Source organism: Nyctibius grandis, chromosome 11 (assembly GCF_013368605.1).
Source record: "Nyctibius grandis isolate bNycGra1 chromosome 11, bNycGra1.pri, whole genome shotgun sequence".
Taxonomy (NCBI): Eukaryota; Metazoa; Chordata; class Aves; order Nyctibiiformes; family Nyctibiidae; genus Nyctibius; species Nyctibius grandis.
In genome coordinates, this window is record NC_090668.1 from 12,394,379 (window position 1) to 12,418,696 (window position 24,318).

Sequence of the window (24,318 nt, forward strand, 5' to 3'; positions counted from 1 at the left end):
TCTAGGGAAAATGCAGTGGCCACTCGGGCAACTCACAAAGACAATAGTATTAGAGAATCAACACCTTCATGCACCAAAAAAATAAAATTACATCTTTTATAGTCTCTCTCATTCAATTTCATATGTTTTGCTTTCACCTCTGAGGTGTATGTGTATCTAAACAAAGTCAGGTTTCCAGCAGCAACAAACATCTGACTCAGTAAAACCCAGTCTCTAAAGAAAACTACTAACAATTTCAAATCATATTAATGCAAATACTATAATACCCCAAATCACAAAAGCCACTTGCTTTGGCATGAGCAGCCTAGTTACAACATTTCGGTTGATCAGTTCAGAATTTAATCACTGGATACAGGCTGCTGCATTTATTAAAAACTGGACTGCTAGCAACTGACAGGCTACAGCTACATGCACACAACAATGAAAAAAAATTAATGGAATGAAATAGAGATTAAATAAATGATTTTTATGCACCTGGCGATAAGCAAACATCTTTATTGCAAAACAAAGACAAGCCATGAAAAATTACAAAATTATCTTTTAATCACCAGTGAGCTTTCTACAGTCTCCTATTTGAACAGGATAATAGTTATTATGTAGATCCTCAAGCAACTGCCTCTTGGGGAAGTTACATCACCAGCGTGGGAAAGAATCACCCCCTCCTCCTTTCTCCCTGGAAAGGAGCTTGGCGCCTTCAGACAGACTGAAATTTAAAATCCTACAGCTTCACCCAGCTGATCCCATCCGCTTGGAACACATCTACAAGTGCCCAGGGATGGCAGGAACCACAGGAGAGAAATATGCCCTTTCAGCATTTCATGCACTGATGAGCCTTGTAACAGATAAACATACCCTACAGCATCTAAGCTGACATGTTATAACAAAGAGGAAATGCAAGACTTAAAAATTTCATCAGATTACTATTTATTCCCCTTTCAGAGGCAGAGTACACTGTGAATAAATCAATGCTCAAACGTATCAGACTGCGCTAACTAAAAGCCAAGCTTTGCGTAACAAATCTTATCAGTACCAAAATATTTCAAAATTGAAAAGCCACAGACTTGCAAGTTTAAATTCCCAGACTGGCAGTTCAGAATTACTTAGTTTGACAAAAATTCTGGGTTTAAGTGCGAGACCTTTATGAGGAAGGCAACATTTCATCTTTCTCCAACACAATTAACACGAGGTCCCATTTTTTCTCCCATTAGTGCACAGTGCAAGCAACGCTACTGCCCAGGGGCCACCAGAACTGCAAGTTCTGCTTGTGGAACACGCTGCGGATTTGCAGAGACTCCTATGAGTCCTGTGAAGGAACCTGTGGCACCGATAATATCCAGTGAAAAGGGATCAGCAGCTCTTCCCAGTACAATGTTAAATCATATTGTTTGATGGATTCTCAAGGACAGATTTCTTCACTTTCTTACTTGCCAGAATGAAAACCTTTCTGGTTTTTTTTTCCTTGAACCACAGCACTGCAGACCAAGTCTGAAAATGACTCCAACACTGATCTGGAGATTATAAAAATCTTCTATATTTGCACAATACTGCCCGTACTCGTTAAGGATAAACTGCCTCCCCACTCTGGCACACTCACCACGTAGGGAGTGGATCACTGACAGGGAGGGGGGAAGGCCGACTGCTGTGCACCTGCGCACCCCCCCACCTTCCCTGGGAGCCGCTGAAGGCAGGGAGCCTGCCGGGAGCGGGCAGGCAGGCAGCTGCGGCCACGCACCTACCTGGCAGACCCACACCTGAGCACCACCTGAGCAGGATCGTTAGGGCCCCTCTGCCACAGCTGCTAACTAGGAAGATGATGGAAGTCTCAAGGGGGAGAGAGCACAAGCGGACACCTGCTCCAGCGTAATGTTAGAAAGGACATCAGCTCCCTGCTACATCTGTAGAAAGCCTTGAGGTATTACTGTATTTAAAGAAATGTTAGGAAAGCTATTTGATTGAAATATTACTGTAAACAGAAGGGAAAACTAAGCTTAACACACACTCTTCTGAGCAAAAACCCAAGGGTAAAAATGCCCTGCACTTAGCACTGTCACTAAATGACAGTGTAATTTAATTTCCCAGAAACCCATTAGCTTTCACAAAAGGAAAATGAAGAGCAGATGAGAGCAATTCTTTGGTGTGAGTGGAATTTATCTAATGTAATACCTGGGGAAAAGAAAAAGAAAGATAAATCTGAAACTGTACCAACAGATACAAAACGTCACAACTCTAGAAAGCTTCAGCCTGCAGAAACCATACTTGAAAGAAGATTTGGAAGAATGATCTCTCGTTCTACTTCAAGGGACCAAATATCAACATTGCAAGCTTACATTCAACCACCATCTTTTCACTCACTATTGCCTAAATTTTTTAATGACTTTTTATCACTTACAAGCTTGTAGAACTGTGTAGTACACAGATGATGAACACGGAGCACAGAAGTTTTGCCTTTATTCTTTCTACCTCTTGTGGAAAGACAGGCACACAAAAGAAATGAAGTCACCCACTTCAAATTTTCAAGACAGACCAACAAAACGCCTTTAAGCTATACTCAAGAATGATCTGCTTGCTTTCTTCCTGAAGAAGTAGAAAAGCTCAACGGAGTAAAGTCCAGGGAACAGCACAACAGAAGATACAATACCACATGCTTGAAGGGTCCTAGCAAAAACTGACCTCTACTTGCAAGTGCAGAGTACTAAAAGGCAGCATAATTACAGAGAAAAGAATCTTGTATCCTTGTGAATAGTTTTCTAGAATGTAATTAAAATAGAAAGCATTGAATAAGCAAAGATTATCAAGTCTAAATGGAGCTACAATACCACCAATATATCTTAGCCTGATTTTCTACATATCTCTATGGATACCAACAGACCATGCTGGCACCAAGAGGATTCAGTGGTTTTACTTAAAATACAAGCAACGGCCCTTCTTTTTTTATACTAACAAATCAACAGGATAATTCTGGAATTCATTAGTGAAGAACACTAACCAATCCAACATAATAGCTTTACTTCCTCTGCAAAACACTTCAAAAAATATCTAAATGAATATGGAAATGCATCTTTCTGTGGCAAATTGTTCATTATTGAATCATTATCAACTCTTGTTAGACAAAATTTCTCTCTTTTGCAATGTACAAGATCATTAAAATGTTTGAGAGCTCCATCATGAAAGACAGTGCCACTTTATAATCCGCTATCTCTTCAGGCAAATATGCTTACGGCTGAACATAAAACACAAAATAACAACATCCCCTTGACACACAATTCTTTCTTTTAATGGTGCTCTTAAGTGTTGACAGCAATGGTGAAATATGTTGTTGCTCTTCCTTTCTTTTTTTTTTTTTTAAATAGTTTTTAACTATTTCAGAGATGTATTTCAGTCATGATAAAATGTTGGGAAAGGATGTGTTTCTTAGATCTTCAGCGTGAAACCCCAGACACTCCATCACTCCTATTAGCCTAGTGAGATATTTCCTATAAGCTCATCAAGTTCATGTTCTTAGCCTCCATCTCCTTTTAACTTCTGAAGATCACCGAATAATCGATCAATGCGTTAAATATCATCTACAGTAACTAACAGATGTTTTCATTCTATTTATGGGAATGTGTCCACAATTTGATATTAACAAACTGTGTAACATTTTTTTTGCATTAAAAAAAAAACTTCAGAAGAAATCTCATTTTTCTTTTCAATAATAGACAAAAAAACCCCATAAACACAGATAGTGGGACTACATAGAAAACTGCTACTCAATGTTTTTATGTAGCTTTTATCATTCCTCTCTCCAAACTTTCAGCATCAACTTAAGATATGCTGCAAAAATTCATGATGTGAAAGTATGATTTACAAAGCTGCATCCTATATTGCAACATAAGTAAAATGAATATCATTTTTTGTTATGATAACCCCAAAACCATAGGTGGAATACTTTTAAAAGCATACTTCTAGAGTTTTGAGGTTTACCTTTCTTAAGAGATATATACTGAAAGCTTCTATAATTCTTTGCTGCATAGAGAAGGAAACGAAGTACTATTGCTCCAACAAAATAAAATCCGTAAGAACTGTTAGCCATAAAGCATTACAAAACTATTTCAGTTTCAGCTGCTTTGTAAGTGACTGACACATATACATCTTGCAATTCATTAATTCTCTCTACAAAACAATCTCAATGGAGGCTTCTTCTCAAATCTGTATTAATGATGTAATTCTATTATGTCTAAAGGAATCACCCAGACATGTCTTCAATAAAACTGAAAAACTAAGAAGGTATAGTTGTACCAATTATTTTCTTCCTATATTTAAAGGCATATATTGTTTAGAAATTGGATGGCTCAAAATAAAAGCATGAGCAAATAGTTTGCCTTTGGTAATACAAATTAAAAAAAAAAAAAAAAAAAAATCAAACTTTGCTATATATTTCTGGGAAATAAAATCTGTATCAGCTACAAAGCCTAGAGCCAGTCCATACATGCTACTGATCAAAACACTGGGGAAGCAATTGAAGTAACTTGCCTTTTTAGTCTCCTGTATTTAAAAGAAGACAACATATTGAAACAGTATTGTGGGGAAGCTCTACTCTGCTTTATCAAAATAACTAAGAGAAACTACATTTTAGCTTTACTGTCTTCAGATATAGGTATCACTGACCAACTGACATGTACTCTCCCTAAACAAAGACTACAGAGACAGTCATTTTAAAATTACATATTTTCAGGTTCATATATGAACATTTAAACAAAATTCTGTTTTCAGCAATAGCTGTGCTTTGTCCAACTCTATTTCAGAGAAAATTAAAGTAGTAAACAAAGACTGAGCAAAGTAGAAAGATTTCCAAAAGAAATTGCAGACCACCAGGATTTAGATTTAGGTAATCCACTTAGATTACCATGGCTATGTCTTAAAAGGACAATACTGAGATCACAAAATAGGTCATGTCTACAAGACGCAGAATATATAAGCGAAACAATATCAAATGTACAAATTCAGAACACTCAGAGTCATCCCTAAGTTTAAGATAAAAGAAAAAAAAATTTTCCCAAGACCATGTATTGCCAAACAATAAATATTTTGAAATCAACATTTTTATGCTCCAAACTGGAATAGGGAGAAGAGTAGTTTCAAACAATGTCATCAATACATTAACGTGTTTCAGGTAACACAAAAGTGCAGGCAATGAAGAAAAAGCTTTCAATGCCTAAGCCCACAATATAATACACATTTTGCTTGCTTGTTTTTCCAGTTTCAAAAGCAGAAAATGTTGGACACTCACAGGCCTGGAAGCAGTCACAACATTTGCTTAGCAAAATAGGAGTTTGCATCTATTTCTTAGATGTGACAATGTTTCTAATACAACAAATATCAAAGAAATTAGAAAATTAAAAATAAGAGGCAAGCCCTCAGATTATTAACTGAAGAAAAGCCTAAAGTAAATTGGTAGGTAGTCCAGGAACTAATAGTGTTAGAAAAATAATTATTAAATGCACAAATTAAAAATTGCTATAGATGTCTTCTCAGCAGAAGTTAAAGAAATTTAGCTTTAAAATAATTTAGAATTTACAGGAGAAATGTAAAAATCAAACCAAAATATATCAGCTTTCTAGATCAACTTGAGAAACTAGGTGGTTCCTTCTTCTAAAAAGTCCTGGACAATGGCCTTTATGAGTAATTTCCCCAACATAAAAAGATTTCTATAGGAAAGTCAGTGTTGCTATGAGAAACAGAGCAACTTCCAGATGTTTGACATGTCAGGCCTAGACAAGGGAATGAAAAATGTCTCTTTCTGACCGAAGAGGCTTTGAGGGGATACTCGTAAAGAATTACCTACTTACCCATCAGATTTGAGTTCATGAAAGGTGTCGGGGACAATCCTTCATGGGGCCCTAATCGACTGTCATTCAAGTGATCACTGTAATGAGGACTGTCTGCAAAACCCTAGAGAAAAAAAGACCAGAGTATTAAACAGATTATTTGGCAGCCCTGCTAATTGAGTGTAATGACACTTTCCTAATTAAATGCGCAGAGTCACAATTGGTCATTAATCACAGAAGTTGGCTTTCGGGTCTATCTCACAGAAATTACTCCCTGCCCACATTTTACTTTCTCCCCCATCAAAAAGAAACCACATAATTTCTTAATAAACTATGTCCTCATGGACAGTATTTCTAAAAATTGAGTAATACCAAGATATTTTGATATTTGAATCCTCTTAGTGTTAAGTTGCTAACCACTGAGAGAGTAAAATTAGTGTGAAGAACTCACAACTGATTTTTTTTTTTCCTAAGGTTTCTGTTTGCATTAATAAAACAACACAGTAAAAAGGTCAGGAAGAGTTACTGACATTAGGAAAAAATGTTAGTGCAAGTGAGAAGAAGAAATTCCATTTCCCTTGCAGCCTGCTATTAATGTTACAGATTAATAGGCATTTTGACACTATCACATTACTAAACAGCATAGCTCACTGGCAAAAGGTTTACTTCCAAATAGTTATTAAATAAACAAGTCTGTCACCCCATTTGCAAACAAGCACTCAAACTGAAATGCTGTTTTGCACTTTTCTAGCATTAGTACAGACAGGCTTGGAGTGACCCTTATGCAGTCAGGAAACACTGGCTTATTGAAAGCTTGTGCCAAAGGTATAGAAACAGAAAACACAGAAGCCCTAGGATGCACATATTATTTAATTAACCCAATTACTTTAAAATTCTCTTTTGTACATTTCAAGATGCTTCAGCTTTTCCATACGAAAGTATGAATATGGTATTTGCCATTCAGACTGATCAGATGTGCACTAAATTCTGTACCAAAAATATGACAGACCTGGCACTCAAAATTGCACTTCCTTTATAGCCAAAGTTTTGAAAAACATTTTGTAAACCTTATCTTAGAATTCCCACTTACTCATTCTCTTAAGTCTGGTAGAGAAACACAAAGCTCAAGCCTAATTAAGGGAGGGAAGAAAATTGTTCACAGCTACCAGAAACCATCCAAGTGCCCTGGGACTATAGAATCATCAATCACTGAACATTTATCATTTTTTTTTTCAGACCACAGGCTCACATTCAAGACAACATTAATGGGGCTGAAACAGGCCTCACTATCTTTGTAGGCGTGCTGTCAGTTCTACCAAAGGGCTAGTAACTGAGGGCTACGTAACCGTCAAATCACTACCACTGCTTATGGATGCCTGTCACAACTCTTGCTGCCATTCGGCTTTAAAAGTAATCTTCTGGGAGTCCCAGCTCCCAAATGATCTTTGGCTGACTTTATCTGCTTCAGAATCAGCGATACACATGTGATAGGCATTCAGAAACAATCTTAGTGACATTTACAACTTGGTTATGACCACAAGGGTGTCCTCTGGTAACCATGACCTAGCCCCGTCTGTCAGACAAGCAGCGTGTAGCAGCAGCTGCTGAGGAAATGGAGTGGCTCCTAGCTAAGGTCACCACATGTGGTTTATTTTTATGCTGAAATGAAACAAAAAAGAAGTTAAATCTGCTGAATAAAGAAACAAAAATTTGCAAATAGAGGACCAAAAAAAAAAAAAAAGCTTCTAAGTAGGTAGCTTCCTATTGGGCTCTCTGCTTGTACTCATTATTGTGTTTTTTTAAAAAAACTTTTTCCCTAAGATAATGCTTCAACTATATTTTATTTTTAAAATAAAGAAACTAAGAAGGACACTGTCAGTGATAAAAGAGAATCCATATCTCAGACACTCATAAAGTGGTGCCTAGATGAGCCCCAGAAACTGAAATCTTCAAGAGACCTTTATTTACAAATTAAATAATAAAACTACTGAAAATGTAACAGGATTAAGAGTCATATCATACACGGTTACACATCACGCAACACAATCTACCTAACGCACAAGATTAATAATGCTCCTCCCCAAGTTAATATTGCATTTTACCCCCCAAAATAGAAGAATTTGAGAACTGGATGGGTAGTTTTACACAGAAAGGATTGTTCTCCCTTCTACCATCAAAATTCTTTCAAATAATCCTTTACATCATGTTCTTTTCGTATACCCTCTCATTTTCCCAGACTGCGCTTGCATCCAATTACCACAGCATCAGAGCTATATTTCTACATCACTAGACAAATCAACTACTTTATCTACCTGAAAAATGTCCCAAGAATTTCTTCACAACACTAAAGCCATAGAAAACAGAACATTTACTATGGGGGGGTGGGGTGTGGAGAATGTGGTAAGGTATATGCAAGCACTTTAAACAGATTTATTTCTTCTGTACTTGAATTCAATTCCTAACTAAAATTAATTGTGTCAGGCATGTCATTCTTTCTCACGTATTACAGAATTTACAGTTGAGCAAAGCGTAACCTCTCTCGGCATTCATCTACAGTGAACCTACATAAAGAGGTCTTAACTTGGCCACCATCCTTGACACCAGTTATTCAGTCTTAGTAACAAGTTATGGATTATTAGCTCAAGCAGCAGAGTTTTGTTTGGGATTAGAAACCCTGGACTGATTCCCACATAAAACTCACCCACACTAAATGAATACAAAATAACTACAAACACATGCAGTTTTGATTTAACAAACTTCCTTTGCACTTCACAAAAGCAAATTAAGCAAAATCAGGAGAACTCTAAGGACAATGACTTAAATTACACAGTTATTTCAGAGCATTCTTCACACTTAAGCTGTACTTCAAATAAAATTGCATTCCTGATACCATTCCTTGCTTTTACATCTGTATTGTTAACTCACATAATAAACAGCATAAAGTTCTACTGCGAAGAGCTGTAATCAGTCATAGATGAAAACTTCAGAAGCTTCCAATAGCTTCTGAAAAGCTACTGGAAACTTCTGGTAGTACATTCGAGGCTTTAAAAATTTATTTAACAAATATGATACTGCAAATTGACAACATGTTTATTGCTTAAAGAATAATGCAGTTGAGAGCCTTAAAAAGTCTGTCTGCAAACACCAATAAAAGATAGTCATTTATTAAAAGGTACATCCCACCTGTGTGACTGAGTAACACCTTCAGCTGGCATCTGAACTCATCCCTCATAGCAAAAGCAACAGAAGGTGGGGTGAGATATACATAAATTTCTAACACAGCCCCTTTTCAAATCTATGTTTTAAAGAAGACTCAATAATATACACTGCCAAATGTCATTCTTTCTTTTTGAGAAAGGAAGGAAATTTCAGTTCACGGCAATTTTTAAGACTGCTCTCTAAAAGGGGACTCACTTGATCACAGCTAGATTGATACAGGCTCCAAGCAGAAACAGGAGCTAATTAGTTATGCCAAAAGCTATTCTCCCTCTTGGGAAGGACTATTCGATGATACACACTCTGACCTGACTCTGCTGGAAAAGGCTGGTGACATCATTCTTTGGACCACAGGCAGGCTTCCAAAGCCCTTTGGAGGATTGCTACCTACTGTTCCCTGCAAGGCAAGTTTGACATAGAAAGGCTGGAAGGAGATACTCCATGCTGAGTACACATCCCCATTTTTGCCACCTTCACTCCCCAGCAAACATACCAATGGATTATGCATCAGAATGCACAGTTTCAGTATTTAGCAAATAACTGGCAAAAAGTCTGCAAAATAAGAGTTACTGAACAAATTTATTTTCTGTTCTGAGCACCCTACTCTGAAGGGACTGCAGATACCTCAGGGCATTTCTGTTTACAGAAAGAAAACTGGGTTTGAACATGATTAGATGTCATAGGGGCAAACTCAAAACCATCTTGTTTGTTCCAACCTCTACATAGCTACTACAAAAGCAAGCTTTAACCTTCCCAAAGGAAGACAAACCTTTTCTTTCTGTATTGTTATAGTCCCAATAAAGTCCAATTGGGGCTAAATGTTCCCTTACAACAATTTGTAATATTGTTACCATTCATTTTGCAAGGGGCATCTCCCTGGATTTCAGTCTCACTGCATGTTTGTGATCAGAAAGACAAAGTTAGATATGCCTACAATAAAAGCAACAAGTATTGCCTACTAATATCTGTCCTGAAATGGAGCTGAAAGACTACTACTACTTAGCGCTGCAATTTAACTGAGTCACGAAGGCACTCTCAATGTTGAATGCTCTAACGTTTTATTCACTTTTCATTGGATTAGAGTGATGTGCTCTAATCATTCCAATAAATTAAGTCCATCAATTAAAAAAATGAACAGTTGCAACTGTTTTCATTCCCACCTCTTCTGGGTAGATGTCCCAAGCCTCCAAGTGATTTAGGCTTTATCCGTATCAGGAGGATTTTCCATATGCAAGGTATTTAAATAAGCACAACATCGTGTTCCATTTCAGGGTAAAATTTTAAAAATGAAGGAGACACTGTAACTACATGGCACACAATTTTCCCATGCATTAACTGACTTCATGGAATAAGTTCTTCCTGTACGGTTAACTACTCCACAGCATTATATTTGCTCAAGTCCACTAAACTAGAGAAAACAGGCTTTTTTTCTTTGTTCCTCCTCCCTTATCCCCAAGCCCTCTCCTACACAAGTCCCTGGGAATAGACCACAATCAGACCCAGTTGTGGCCTGCTAACCAAGCAGGTATTTGCATTCTAGCAACTTACAATATAGCTCAATTATCACCTTTAAACTTAAGACATTAAAATTCCACTAAAATGAACGGTTGACTTCACAGTTTGACACGGCTACAGACCAAAAGATTAAATTTAATGAATGCTGCTTCCGATTCCTTGAGTTTTATAGTTTGGCTGACCTTAACTAACAAATATTGTTTAAGACTCAGGAATACCGAGGCCCTTTCAAGCTAAATTTGGCTATGATAACATGAATCAGACAACAGTCATCTAAATGACTAATGTGTAAACGAACATTGAATCTACTGCTGAAATCCACTTTATTTTGGATTATCTGCCTCTCCAAACTAATCTGAGAGTTCTAGAGACAAACAAGAGGGGAAAAACACAAGGCGGGGGGTGGGGTGGGGAGAGGGGAGAGAAGGCGAGATGCAGAGACAGCAAGAAACAGACGGAGAGACCTAAAGAGACTGACTACACCCGGGAACATCGTGGTGAGTCACGGACTGAAGATTAGACAAGAGGCTCTGGGCAATAGCCATACCAAGGTGTCCTAGCTAATTTAAAAGATTATGGATTATGTGATCATGTATGTTTCCAGAAATAAACAACATACTTTGTGTTTGGAAAGAGTATTTCAGTCATGGAATCTACATATTCATCAATGGAGCGAAATGTCTGTAGAGGAAAGACTACAGAACCAAAAGCTGGCTGTGTCCATTGAACACACAGATCAGGAAGAACCTTGCAAAAATGAAGGTAAACTAAATCCAGAGAAGAGTACTCTTCCTTTTTGCCTTGAGGATCACCTGCACTATATTCATTTATCTTAACCTAACACCAAGAAACATCACCTTGTCACAGGTCACGGCACAAATCCATTTAACTAACACTAACAGTCCTGCAGCATCCTATTAGTTGGGAACAATGCAACCAAACAGCAATCAAAATGATTTTACAAAGTATCACCTGAGAAGAACAGGAAAGACACAGCAAGACAGGAAAAGGTATACGTTCCCAAGTATACTTCTGACAAAAAGTACTGAAGAAGCACAGAGATCCACACGGCTATATCTTAAGAATTCAGTCTATTCATTTTTAAATAAAGTACTTCCTACAATTTGAATAATTTTAAGTCTGAAAATGCAGAATTCCAATCACACTCTACAAGAACAAAACAAGTTAGGTCTGAAAAACTTAACTTTCAAGTTATTTACACATAGACTATTAGCTTGGATGTTGCAACTGCAACTATACTTGACCGTATTTTCCAATTCTATGGAGCAGAGACGTGCAGAGACTTTTCTGTGAGGGAATGGGGAATTACAAGGTAATCCAGTTTGTGGCTGAACGTAATTAATCAAGAATGTATAAAACTCCTATGCAACCTCAAAAAAAAATCCAACCAACTGGCATTATGATGAAAAACTAAAACGAAAAGCAGCTCTTCAATAACAAATCTTTTCTAACGCAACCAATAATAAATGTACCCAGCAACCTGCTTTTCTCTGTTCTAACAGTACAACATCTCCATAAGGACAACACACAGGTCTGTCACAGGTCAGACAGAAAATTACCTTCACTTTCTACAAACAAGGAAAAATGCCAAGGGGGGAATGGAGCAGACAGACAATGATGGGAGATCTCCCCACACTTGCTAGACCATTTCATCCATATTACTATCAGCTGCCTGCTACAGTCCAAAAGCTGAGACCAAGCTGAAGACCCATCCATGATGTACCAGGAAACAAACACCTCTCCCCTCCACAGGCCTCCGTGTGTGCCATCTCCCAGCCCGCTGAGAACAGGCAGTATTCAACCCCGTTTCACTTTATTGTGCAAAGAAACTTGTATAAATGCTTATTAAACAGAGGAATGACTGCAGTTAGCTGATGGCGATCACCCAGCTGCACCAGAAACAAGGAGCTGCACACTTTCTAGTTTTAATTCTGATTCCCTTTCACTCTCAGCAAGTTTTAACCTTCCACTACAATATCCTAAAGACAGAAATGTAGCTTTATACATTACTTGGTCACCTGCTACACAGAGGGGAAAAAAACAGATATCACTAACCCAGATTTCAGGTATTACCAGGAAAAGTCAAGAGAGCTTTCACAAGTACCCTCCAAGTGTCATCGTAAGTTACATGCTTTTGTAACAGAGCTCTCAAAATATTCATTAGCTTATTTTCCACATGCCAAGTTAAAATAGATGAATACTATGTGTGCAGGAATGGAATATGAGAACAACTGAAAATATTGCTTGCTTATTTATTTTTAACCTCACAAAGCTTTGGAAGGGGAAGTTGGACATAACACATTGAACAAGGAATCTATTTCAAAATAATCACCATTTTCTCCAGTTCTAAATCCATTTCCAGGAAGTTAACTTAGTGAATGATGAATCTGATTTTAAACCGCTAAACCCAATGGCCAATTACAGCTCTCTAAACTCTGGTAAGACAAGTATCAACACAGTATGTAATGGGACAATTCCCTGACCACATGGAAACTAATTTGTGAACAGATTCCAATGCAAATTTCTATCACAGGTAGTTGCAATAAAAACAAAAACCAACCAAACAAAACCCCAAAAACACTTCTCCACTATAGCTCATATGACTGAAATCAGATTTTTCTAGCCCTTACCTAAGCTATAAAGCAGGAAATAATGTAACACAAGTATAGCCAACATACTAACAATAAATGCTTAAAGACAATACTTAAAAACCTAACTAATGCATTCAGAACTTAAACATCAACTTGCTTTGAAAGTGCTGCCATAAATCAATTACAAAGAAAGCTGCATTTCTGAAGGTGTCCTGTGCACTGAATATGGGATATTAAATTTTGGCTTTGATTTCACACTGAATCATCTGCCTACTTACAGAATACATCAGGAAAAGCAAATAACCAGCAGAAGAACCACCAAGCAACCTCCCTCCCCCACAAAAAAAAAACCCAACAGAGGACAAAAAGGACACAAATACAACAGACTTGATAACACTTACTGTATTTCTGTGTCCCTCTTGTCTTGTTTTGCTATTTAACAGCTTCCTTTCTCGTTATGTACCTGAGATTAAGAGGTATAAAATACTATTTCAAAACCTGCTCTCTCATTACTATTTTTTGACTTCTTTGCAAATTAAAAGTACTACTGGTGGTAAGGGGAGGAAAGAATAGTTAGGGCATATAGTATTTTGGGTTCCAATTCATGTCTGAGTATTTACATACAATAGAGGGCACAACCTGTTGACTGATGTTACAAAACCATCTAAATCTAGCAGTGGTATCTTGATCCATTCAGCTCTGGCTGCAAGTAGATATTTATCAGAGTCACGTAAACAAAAAGGAGGATAAACTGCATACTTGGTACTGAAGCTAGATCATATGTTAACTCAGGCAAAATGTGCACTCACAGCTTTTAGTGCAGTATACATGCTGGAAGATACTTAAAACATCCTCAGTTCAGATTTTGGAAGAAAAATACCTCAGCTAATTTATGCTAAATTTTTAACAGTTAAAATTATTATGTGTGTATATATAAAAAGGCTATCCAGCAAGGAAATGTCTTATGTAAACTATTAAACAGATGAAAAACTAACTTGCTCCTCTTATTGCAAAGACATGTTACAACAATATCAAAACAATGAAAGAAAACCTCACAGAGTGTTACTCTTCACAAAATAAAAGCAGTCATTAGCCACACTGCAATAAAAACTGTGGTAGAAAAATGTCTCATTAGAAGACAATGTTTCTCCCCAAAAAAGTGATTATACCAATTTGTTGCTAGGTTATGAGTATAAATTACAACTCCTAAATAAAGCGGAAACTCTAAAAAGTTTGGAAGCATCTCACAACAGGAAGACAAAACTTTCCAGTGCTATAGGGCAATGTATTATTGTGCAGCAAACATCTACTCGGTTCAAGGACCTCAGAATTTGCTTTTAAGAGCTCAGTAGAGCAAGGCTTTCAAAAAGCAGCTTTACAGTCCTCAGCAACGTACACTAAGAGCCAGCTACCCTTCTAATGCAAGGGATTATGAACACATGCAAAAATATCTCTAGCTCTCTATCACTCATATAGGGGAGAGACTTGCATATATTAAGCAGAAGATATTCACTGAAAAACTACCACTATTGGGCATACAGAAGTAAAAGCAAGATTGGAGAGTTGGAAGAAAAACAAGCACCACAAGAGACGAAAAATTTTGACACAGTATTATATATGGACTTCAGTATAATCAGTCAAGAATAAGGGAAACCGTCAGCACTTTGTAGAATTCCACTGACTTGCTAATTACCATTCCTGAATTATTCCTCTATAAAAATAAAGCTTTCCTACTTTTTTCTTTTCTTCCCCCACAATAGATGTATTTCCAAATGATTCATTTTTCTAACAAAACACTTGGCCTATGCAAGAGATTCTGCACGCAGAAGTCACTAATGTCTCAATTTGTACCTTTTCACAAATTCAAGATCATCACAGCCAATTCTAATACAAATACGCACTGTTCTTTCAGTGTTAGAACATTATTTAACATTATTAGGTAATGAAAAGACAAGCTCTTCTATAAGGTTTTCTCAAGCCTGCACTGATTCTCAGCCTCCAACGTTAGTTCAAAACACTATTGAAATAAAAATATTTTAGCTTTTAATAAGGTATTACCAGACACTCCTAAAATGAATTAAACTGCTATGGGATAGGAGAGAAGGATCTTGTGAATTAATTATTGATCAAAATACATAAACACACACCCCACTCCTAGCACAGGAATATACATCCAGTTTTCACAGTGAAAAGAAGTTACCAATGTGTTTTCCCCACTTCCCCAAAAAACTGTACTCAGACCAACGTTCTTCAACAATTCCATGAATAAATCAAAAAGAGTGGGTGAACAACGACAAAGTTTGCTGATAACAAAAAAATATATTTAAAAATATGTTTAAAAATATTCCTAACTAAATATTATTGCAAAGTTGCAAAGCAAGTTCTCCATGAAATTGGCAATAAAACAGTAGGTAAAATTTGGTGTAAATAAATACAAAAGAAACATGAAAAAATAACTCGATATCGTAACAATGTGGTAACTACTGTACAATGTAAGAAAAAAATCTTATTATTTTTCTACACAGTTCTTGAAATAATATCACTTCAGAGCTCAGTGACAGTCAAAAAATGCAAGACTTAGTAACGAGTAAGAAAGGAACAGAGAATGAAAGTATCATTATGTCATGCAGAAATTGACAGTATACCCTCATCTTGACTAGTGCATGCAGCCGTAATCACTCTAACTCTTAAGTTACACAGAAGAAGCAGAAAGATTCAGCGAACGGCACCAAGAACTAACCACAGATTAGGAGAAGTTACTGCATAAACAGAGACCAATAGATCATGATTCTTCAATTTGGTTGAGGAGAGACATACAAGTGGCATGTAAAATGAAGACATTTGTGAATGGATTTCCACCACATGGTGGAAATCAGTTAAATCACTGGTCAGCACACTTAGACAAAAACATCAATGCTTGTGCCACAAAACACTTGTAATTATTGCCAAAACTGTAATCAAAGTCAGAAAAATTCACAACTTGCAGAGAATGATCCACCAATAGCTACAAGAATGTCCAAAAGATTGGCTCTGTCCAGGAAATCTCCTAAGGCCCTATGTGCTGGGCTTTGCCAGGAGAGTACGACAGTAAAGGTAGAAAATATTTGCCCTATACTTACACTCTTTCCTTAAGCATCATTGCTGGACACAATCAGACTATCTATACTGACCTGAACAGACCTTCAGCAGGAGTTGGAAAGGAAGATCTCCTTTAACCAGTCTTCCACTGTCTTATTTAATTAGCCTTTAACAGATATGTACTTAACTATCACCAAATTCCAATTCTATTTAATTGAAAATTGCTTATCTTTATGTGCCCTTGGAAATTCCAGCCAATACTGGGCCAATAATTTAAATTCTTAAATAATGTGGTCACTGTACTGTGACCTTTAAAAGGAAGTTCCAGTAGCAGGCTGCACAGAGATTTGGGGAAAAAAAAAAGCTTAAAAAAAAAAAAAATCACACACAAGATAAAAAGAATAAGTGGTACCTCTTGAGGTTTCAACTTTTCTATGTCCGTGGAAAGGTCTGAGCTTTTTCCATGAAGACTGCCATTTTCCTGTAAGCAGGCAAGTAGTAAGAACAATTAGGACAAGAATAACATTCTATATTGAAATTATGGGAAAAAGCACTGGATTTTGAAGTTAAAGTTAACATGTAAGACAATTGTAACTTATTTAAACTCTGTATGTTAATCACCACAAGGAATAATCTAGGAATGTAAAAGGCTAAGTGTAGCATTTGCCCTGCCTCCTGAGAAGCTCTGATTTATGTTCTTACAATACAGACCCACGTGCTCATTTTAGCTCTTCCTCAGTCTCATCTGATCTGGCAGCATATGAAGTAGTACTCAGAACTTATAGTTATTCAAAATTCTGAACCAGTAGTGTAACGTGTCTTACTAGTTGAAAGAAAAACAAAGTAAAGACCATACATCTTACCCAAAATTTACACATGCAAACTTGATTTAGACTGGTAAATGAAGTCCAGTGCTTTTTCAGTGATTTCAGTGCAGAAGAGAACTTCCTTTGTTCTACTTTTTTGTAGAAGAACATGGCCATGGGATGTATTAATTTGTGCCTCTAAACTATTACCAATTCTATATACAGACAGTATATATTTCTAGTGTTCATCACTTTTTTTGAAGAAAACACAGGAATGGAGTTTTCCTGTAAAAGGAATTAAGTTTTCTTTAAAAGAAAACTCTTGTCATTTAAATGAATTCCCAGACAACCATTCTTTGCTTCATGCAGGGCCTCCACAGAAAGTTGGTTTTTTACCCCCTTCCGCTATCAAATTTTTAGATGTATTAAAGGCCTGGGCAAAGATCTGTATTCATCGGCCAAACTCTCTGAATTCCTTTGGATAGCCACTTCACACCGATTCTGCATAGTATCCATCCCGGCCCTGTGGGACAGGCCTTCCTTATTCCTCAGTGCATGAAGATGACATACTACATAAAACCAAAGAGATGCACATGTTTTGTCATCTTTCAAAGCCCAGCACCAGAGGCTGATGCCTCCTAAGACAACCCAACCATAGCAGGCTCTCAGGAAAACCAAAATCTACCAGCATCCACTACCTGGTCAGTGATCCTGTCAGGAACTGCTGTTGTGTCGATGCTTTAGGACTGTGGAGCCAAAAGCTCACAGCAAAGCTGACCCCATGGAGAAATTTTATGGACAGTCTAAAGTCACGTTCAATGCTAACATGAGACTTGCTCTTAAATTTATATCATTTAGCAGGTTTTCCAAAAGGAAAGTTAGTGTAGGAAGACATTGGTAAAAATAGTCAACTTATAATAATCTTTCACTATAATTTAGGACTATTAGGGGTTTTTTTCCCCCCACATGATTTCTGCTGCCTTTAGGCAAAAAAAAAAAATCCCCTATCAAAGCAAAGAAAACTTTACCACCTCAGCACTGCAGGAACAAATGATTTTTTAAAAAAGGTAATCCAAAACAGACAAAACATTGTTTTGGGAGACAGACGGAAGAGGTGAATCTGATTATTTCATTTTTAGTTTATAAATCAAGGAAGTTTGTATACAAGTATTTGGTCTTCTCCTGTTCTAAATTTTATACTGATGCACACAAAGCCATACCATAAAATCATTCAATTCAGCCACAAATACAAGCAGGGAAATAAATCTACATGTCAGTATTTTCAAAGTCTCTAACTTTCCAAAAAAATCAGACAGCATTAACTGCCAATTCTCCAAAATTAAACATACTTTATAATGTATTTAGCTTGAAGAAAGACAGACCTATTAAAAAAGTATGCTCCAGTTTAAACAGAAATTAACATATTTTCTTTAAAAAAAAAAAAAACAAAACAACAAAACAACAACAAAAAACCCCCATCACAAGCCATAAATAACCAGTGCTTCAGAATGAACTCTCCGTATCATCTCAAGTTACTAGCATGCAAGAGAAAAATCCTCTGCACATAGCCAGCAGAGGAAGAAATACTTCAATGACATTCTGGGGATAGATTCCATCAACTCTTAACTATATATTCAGTTTGGCTAGAGTCTAACTGGCTTTAGCTGAAACTGTCCTAACATAAATTACGATTCAGCAAGAACTGTTTGCTGGGAGGATAAATTTCTTTTTTTTTTTCTGTCTGTCTTGCTCTCTCTTTTTTTTGTGCATGCGGGTGTTTTTTTTGTTCGGGGTTTTTTTTTGTTGTTTTGGGGTTTTTTTGGGTTTGGCTGGTTGGTTGTTTTTTTAATATAAACTATTTTAAGTCCAAGTTACAAGTGCTGGTGGGAGAGGGACACCTGACATATAAGAATTTAACATCTCTTTTTCCTGAAACTTTCCACAGGGCTCAAGACAAACCTACATTTACATTTGCTTTTCTTAATGATACACCCAAATAGCACCAACTTCTTCCTATGATTCTAACTTCTGGTATGCCTCTGTTAGAGCACTAACATCTGCCTCTATCACCAACTTTAAGGTATAATGGTATAATTTGTGGAGGATTTGATTCTTGAAGAGTTTTAAATTTCCTAGTTGTGATCTTCAGTTACAGGAAAAAAAATAAAAAAAAACCAACCCAAAATACCCAAACAACAAACAAAAAAAAAAACCCAACACACCAGGCACTCTGACTTTACATTACTGGAATGTTAGCTGGCTGATCCTCTAACATAAAAAAATTATGTGACTAATATGGCCACACAGCCAATGAATCACAAGCTCAAATTGCAGTTAGGTCAGCTTAACCCATGATTGATTAGAATTGATCAGCAACATCATAAATGAGTGTCAAAACACCATACACTTACAATAAGAATAGAAGTTACTTAAAGCTGTGTAATAAGATTCCATTTCAAATGTAGAAAAGGCATCTAGATGCTGGGCTTCATGCCTGAAATTATGCAGGATGTTTTAAAAGAATACCTAATTTCTATGTTGCACAGAAATATGTGCACAACTCATAAAGTTTGTCTATCTTTTTATTATAATTTATTTACCTAACAGAAAAATTAGGACTTCATGATAAATCTTTCTAATGCTCTCTTCCAAAGTCAAACAGAGGCTTTAACAATATCCAGAGCTGGACAAGACCTTGCAGCCTACCTGCCCCAGCAAGAGAAAGCTGCAAAGGTGCAAAAACTAACAGAGCTCTCTGGCTCAAGGGTACTGAAATCAGAACAGATTATTTAGACTAGGCCCATCAGTTATGCTGTGTATTTCTAGTAATTAATTCATTAGGTACTTAGCTCATTGGCTTTTTAGGGAGTAGATACTCATAAAAAGAAAATTGAGGTATATAAAGGGAATGTGACTAAGGGGGGAAAGCTTGCTTTTGACCACTGAGGTGGGCTTTAAAAAGGCACTGTTATTTTAGGATATTAGATACTACCAAAAAAACCTTTAGCTCAATAAGCAGAATGGATGAAGCTGCAAAGGGACCAGGAGGAAGGTATTTGAAAAGAGAAACCTCTCTCCAACACCATGACACCGCACATACTATAACTGGCTAACGCTAATGGAGAGGCAAGCGCTCCCCTACACTTTGCCAATAAATCTGCTCCTGAATATGTAACATTACTTCTATTTTCTTTTTCTGCCATAAGGTAAATAAAATGCATGCTCATCATTCAAGTATACAGTTATGTACGGTTTATTTTCATAAATTCCCAACCTATATATTTTTAGCCTTAGAAATCTGAATTGCTATTGCAGCATATCAAAGTCATGAAGTCTCTAAAAGATGCTAATCTGTGTATTGAAAGAGCTTACCCTTCAAAAACATTGCCAAATCATCTGCTGATTTTCATTGTACGTTCCCATAAACTTTCACTATGAATTATTATGTGGGAACCTTACCCTTGAAGATTCATATGAAGACTTGGCTGACCGCTTGTTCCCCAGGATGTGGGCACCTGTTCGCTCATCCATACCTAGCAATAAAAAGAAAAATACAGACCTATAAGAAAAGACAGCAAAAGCATAATGTTCTCTGATGCAACCTGAAAGCAAATTCATCTGCTTCCATACACTTAAAGCATAATTCATCTGCTTCTGTATACCTAAAGCAGTATTTCTAAAAACAAACTTAAGATAGAACAGTTTCCTTGTTAATGAAGCTGGCTACAAAGCAACCTACTCATTTGGACACCTGCAGCTGCTGAAAACAGGAGCATAAAAAGTCAAGAAGATTTGCCAATCTGCAGTGTCTGCCCTACCCAATCCAATAAGAAATTAGCATGAGTAACAAACAAGCACAATGATGTTAGCCTGGCTTTTTGCACAGCCTGATTTATCCTGCATCTTAAGCACAGAATATTGCAGCACATACTCTGAAATGTGTACTTGTTATCCACTCTTTGCTCTCATGTCTTGCTTAAGCACTGTAAAATGTGCGAAATTATTTCCCCTACTTAGTCTTTACATGACACGCAAGATATTTTAGCATAAGGGGGGAAAAGGCAAGACAGACTGGTTATATTTCAATGGCTTTAAAAACCCCACAGAGACTCATGGTGCCTGCCCTACTAAAACAGGAATATTTTTTAACTCTGTAACGGTTCTTTTAGAATCAGTTCCCTTTATGCAAATCCAGATTACAGCTCAAAAGAGAAAGGGGAAGGAAAAAACAGGGAGATCTTTAAATTCAGTATCACAATATATATGCTGTGTATTATCCAGCCAACAACTAGAAATATCTTTGCCAACACTTTGTCCAATCACTTTCTGTTCAGAGTTAATTGGTCAAACCACCTTTAAACAACGTTCCAAAACAGCTAATTGCAGAAGTAGCTGAATTCCTACAGCCTATTTGTTCAAATAGGATAAGGTTACTATTCTAGTGATTAGGTTCCTGATTATCTGTATCATAATATTGGGTTTTTTTTTTAAAGGGTGGAACACTTCCATCCTAAATTGCAGACTTCCACGCACTTTGGCCTACAAAACACAACTCATTAGTTCCCTATCACTCAAACTTATCTCATAAAGATTTTTGATATAGAGCATAAATTCTTTATGTGATGTATAGTATAAACCGTTATGAAGCTTTATAATGTCATATTTATAAATAAGAACTAAGTGTCACAATTTATAAGTAAGAGCTGAGTGCAATTTGCTCCATATAATCATCCCTAAACCCTAACTTTATATTACAACTATAAAATTTCATACTTATATCTCAGACTGGCCACACTACAAATAAAATGCAAGCATATAGTGTAAATAACTACTTATAGAGTAATAGTATTCTAATCATTATTTCCTTAAGAAATGTGTTTTATGAAGCTACAAAATACTGTTCTGACAGAGACAGCCTGCAGAAGGCATGTTAAACTGGAAGTACAGTACAATCACCCAGATAAAACTATAGACACCTTTTGTGTACTGCAGGAAAGATCCTCAAGGCTGGAGGACGCTCTTTGAAAATGCAAAACCATCACTATATTGAGCCAGCAGTTTGTGGAAGTTTGCTGCATTTTGCAGCTGACAGCATTGTTGTTTCCTTGTAACTGATCCAGGAGCTGAGTAAAAAGTCGTGGCTGGCACTGACAAAGGCAAAAGTAATCTTTTGGCACAACTGACTCTTTTCTGCCAGAAACAACAGCGCTAGTAATCCAGTGATTACCATAACAAGTCTCCATTGCTTAGTTTCAAAAAGGGAATTATAGTGGGGGGGAAGAGAAAAGAAAAATATCTTACTGCAAGACAAAGTCTTTGGGAAGTCTAAGTACATTATATCAACCCATTTAGGAAATATGCCAGTAGATAATGGTTATGCATAATGTCCTAGATTGCATGACCTCTAATCAGTAAACAATTACACATTTAAAAAATTTGAGTCAGTGGGACATAAGGACTTACGTTAAGATTCTGCTAAACCAGTACAATGTATAGCTAAAAATTCTCATATTTTATTCTACCATTTGAATGATGCAATAAATTGTTTTTAAAGAAACCACTCTAAAACAAAATGTAACAGTTAAGATGGGAAGGAAAACTAATTTCTAAATAGTTCCCAGAATTCTTTCTTCTAAAAAAAAAAGACAGTATGGTTAGCTAGAGTAGTCAAGAGTATCAACGTGTTTCCTTTTTTCTGCCAGGTGTCTTTTTCCTCCTTTTCATGCAACATTTTTTCTTTTCTTACAAGCCCAGAACAGGTTTGCATCTAGACCTACCCTTTAATCAGAATTTGCACACGAGGCACATGCATTCATTCACACTTAGGCTATGAGGAAGAATTTCATACAATGCATACAGAACACCAGCACTCTGACTTACTGCTGCTTGACATCTGGAATTTGACTTGGAAGAACACTCCTGCTGCTCCCCGGCCCCCATCACACAGCACAGGCCAAACGAGCAGAGAACTGGCTAGCCAAAACCACTCCACCAGAAAATCAGATACGTGTCTACAACGGTGCTCAAGGAATCTGTTCTGGTTTGTACACTAATGTTTTTTCCACAAATGACAGATGAAAAACAACCAAATGCTGCAAGAGACAAAGACCCAGACAACTCTAGCAGGCTGGGCACAAACAAACAACACATACTTTAATACAGCCAAAGGTAGCTCTACATGAATGAGCCAGGACCACAAGATACACTTTCCAGATGGGAGGAGAAGCCTGAAGTAGGAAACACACAGTAGAAAGAACACAGGAGTCATCTATGGCAATAATTACACAAAGAAAGTCTCAAAGCAAAAGTGTCATCAAAAGGGTTCAAGCATTCTCCTCGGAAATGCAAAACAGAATGGAGGAACTAGGGGGATCATCACCTTCTTATAACCCTTTCCACAAGGAAACACTGTGCCCAATTCCAGTATCCACTAATTCATCACAGATGTTAAAAAGCACAAGAAAGCTGTGACAGCAGAGCACTGAAAAACACGCTGCACAGGGAAAGGCTGCAGTTATCTCAATTTGCTTAGTGCAAAAAAGGGGGAAATTCAACAACTGCATGTTATAAAGGTCTAATAAACACAGATACTTGCAAGTCAGGCAAGACAGAAGTATAATGAGGTATCTACCCCCGCTTTCTTTTTTTAGTAGCATTGAGGATGGAAAGTAATTGAAATGACTCATGAGTTGATTTCATAGTTACTCAATCAAAATCAGCTACTTCTATAGCAGATAAGCCATAGTTCCACTAGCAAGCAGGTTCAGTCAGTTTGATCTTTGTTACGAGCGGAGTCAGCTGGCAGTTGGCTGCTCACATGCATCTCCACTGCACTCAAGTACCTCTGGTCCCAGGGAGGACCGGCAGGACATCGCCCTCTGCCCTCGGCCAGCCAATGCAGACAGAGCACAGTCCAAATCTGGGACCCTGGCCAGGCCGCAGGAAAGGCTGAGTGTTCCTCACCACCTTGGGAAGATCGTGCCAAGCAGTCACGAGGATGCTTTCTGGCTTTATGCACTGAATTCTGAAAAGGCCTTGCTTAATGTCACTTTTAAGATGGCGTTCTGTGCGGTTTCAAGCTCTATCTAGAAGCTGAAGAAACCTGTTGCCTCATTATTTTGACATATGTATTCATTATGAAGAAACAGGTCCCAAACATTCATCTAATGAAAAATTGGATCTTAACAATCAAACTGAAATGAAAGTTGTTGTTCTTGCTGGGCATAAGACAAAGAAGACCATATTTAAAACGTTATTTCAAGAGACACAGGCTGTAATGTTCGT

The 24,318-nt window shown here is 37.1% G+C and overlaps 1 protein-coding gene across 1 annotated transcript in view; it reads right to left on the reverse strand.

Annotated features, from left to right (window-relative positions):
- TCF12 (transcription factor 12) overlaps positions 1-24,318 on the reverse strand; it is a 168,939-nt gene that overhangs the window by 102,167 nt on the left and 42,454 nt on the right. Inside the window, 5 exon segments of the mRNA XM_068410665.1 lie at positions 5,829-5,931; positions 16,641-16,709; positions 20,494-20,513; positions 20,516-20,543; positions 20,545-20,567. Of these exon segments, the coding sequence (XP_068266766.1) occupies positions 5,829-5,931; positions 16,641-16,709; positions 20,494-20,513; positions 20,516-20,543; positions 20,545-20,567 (243 nt within the window).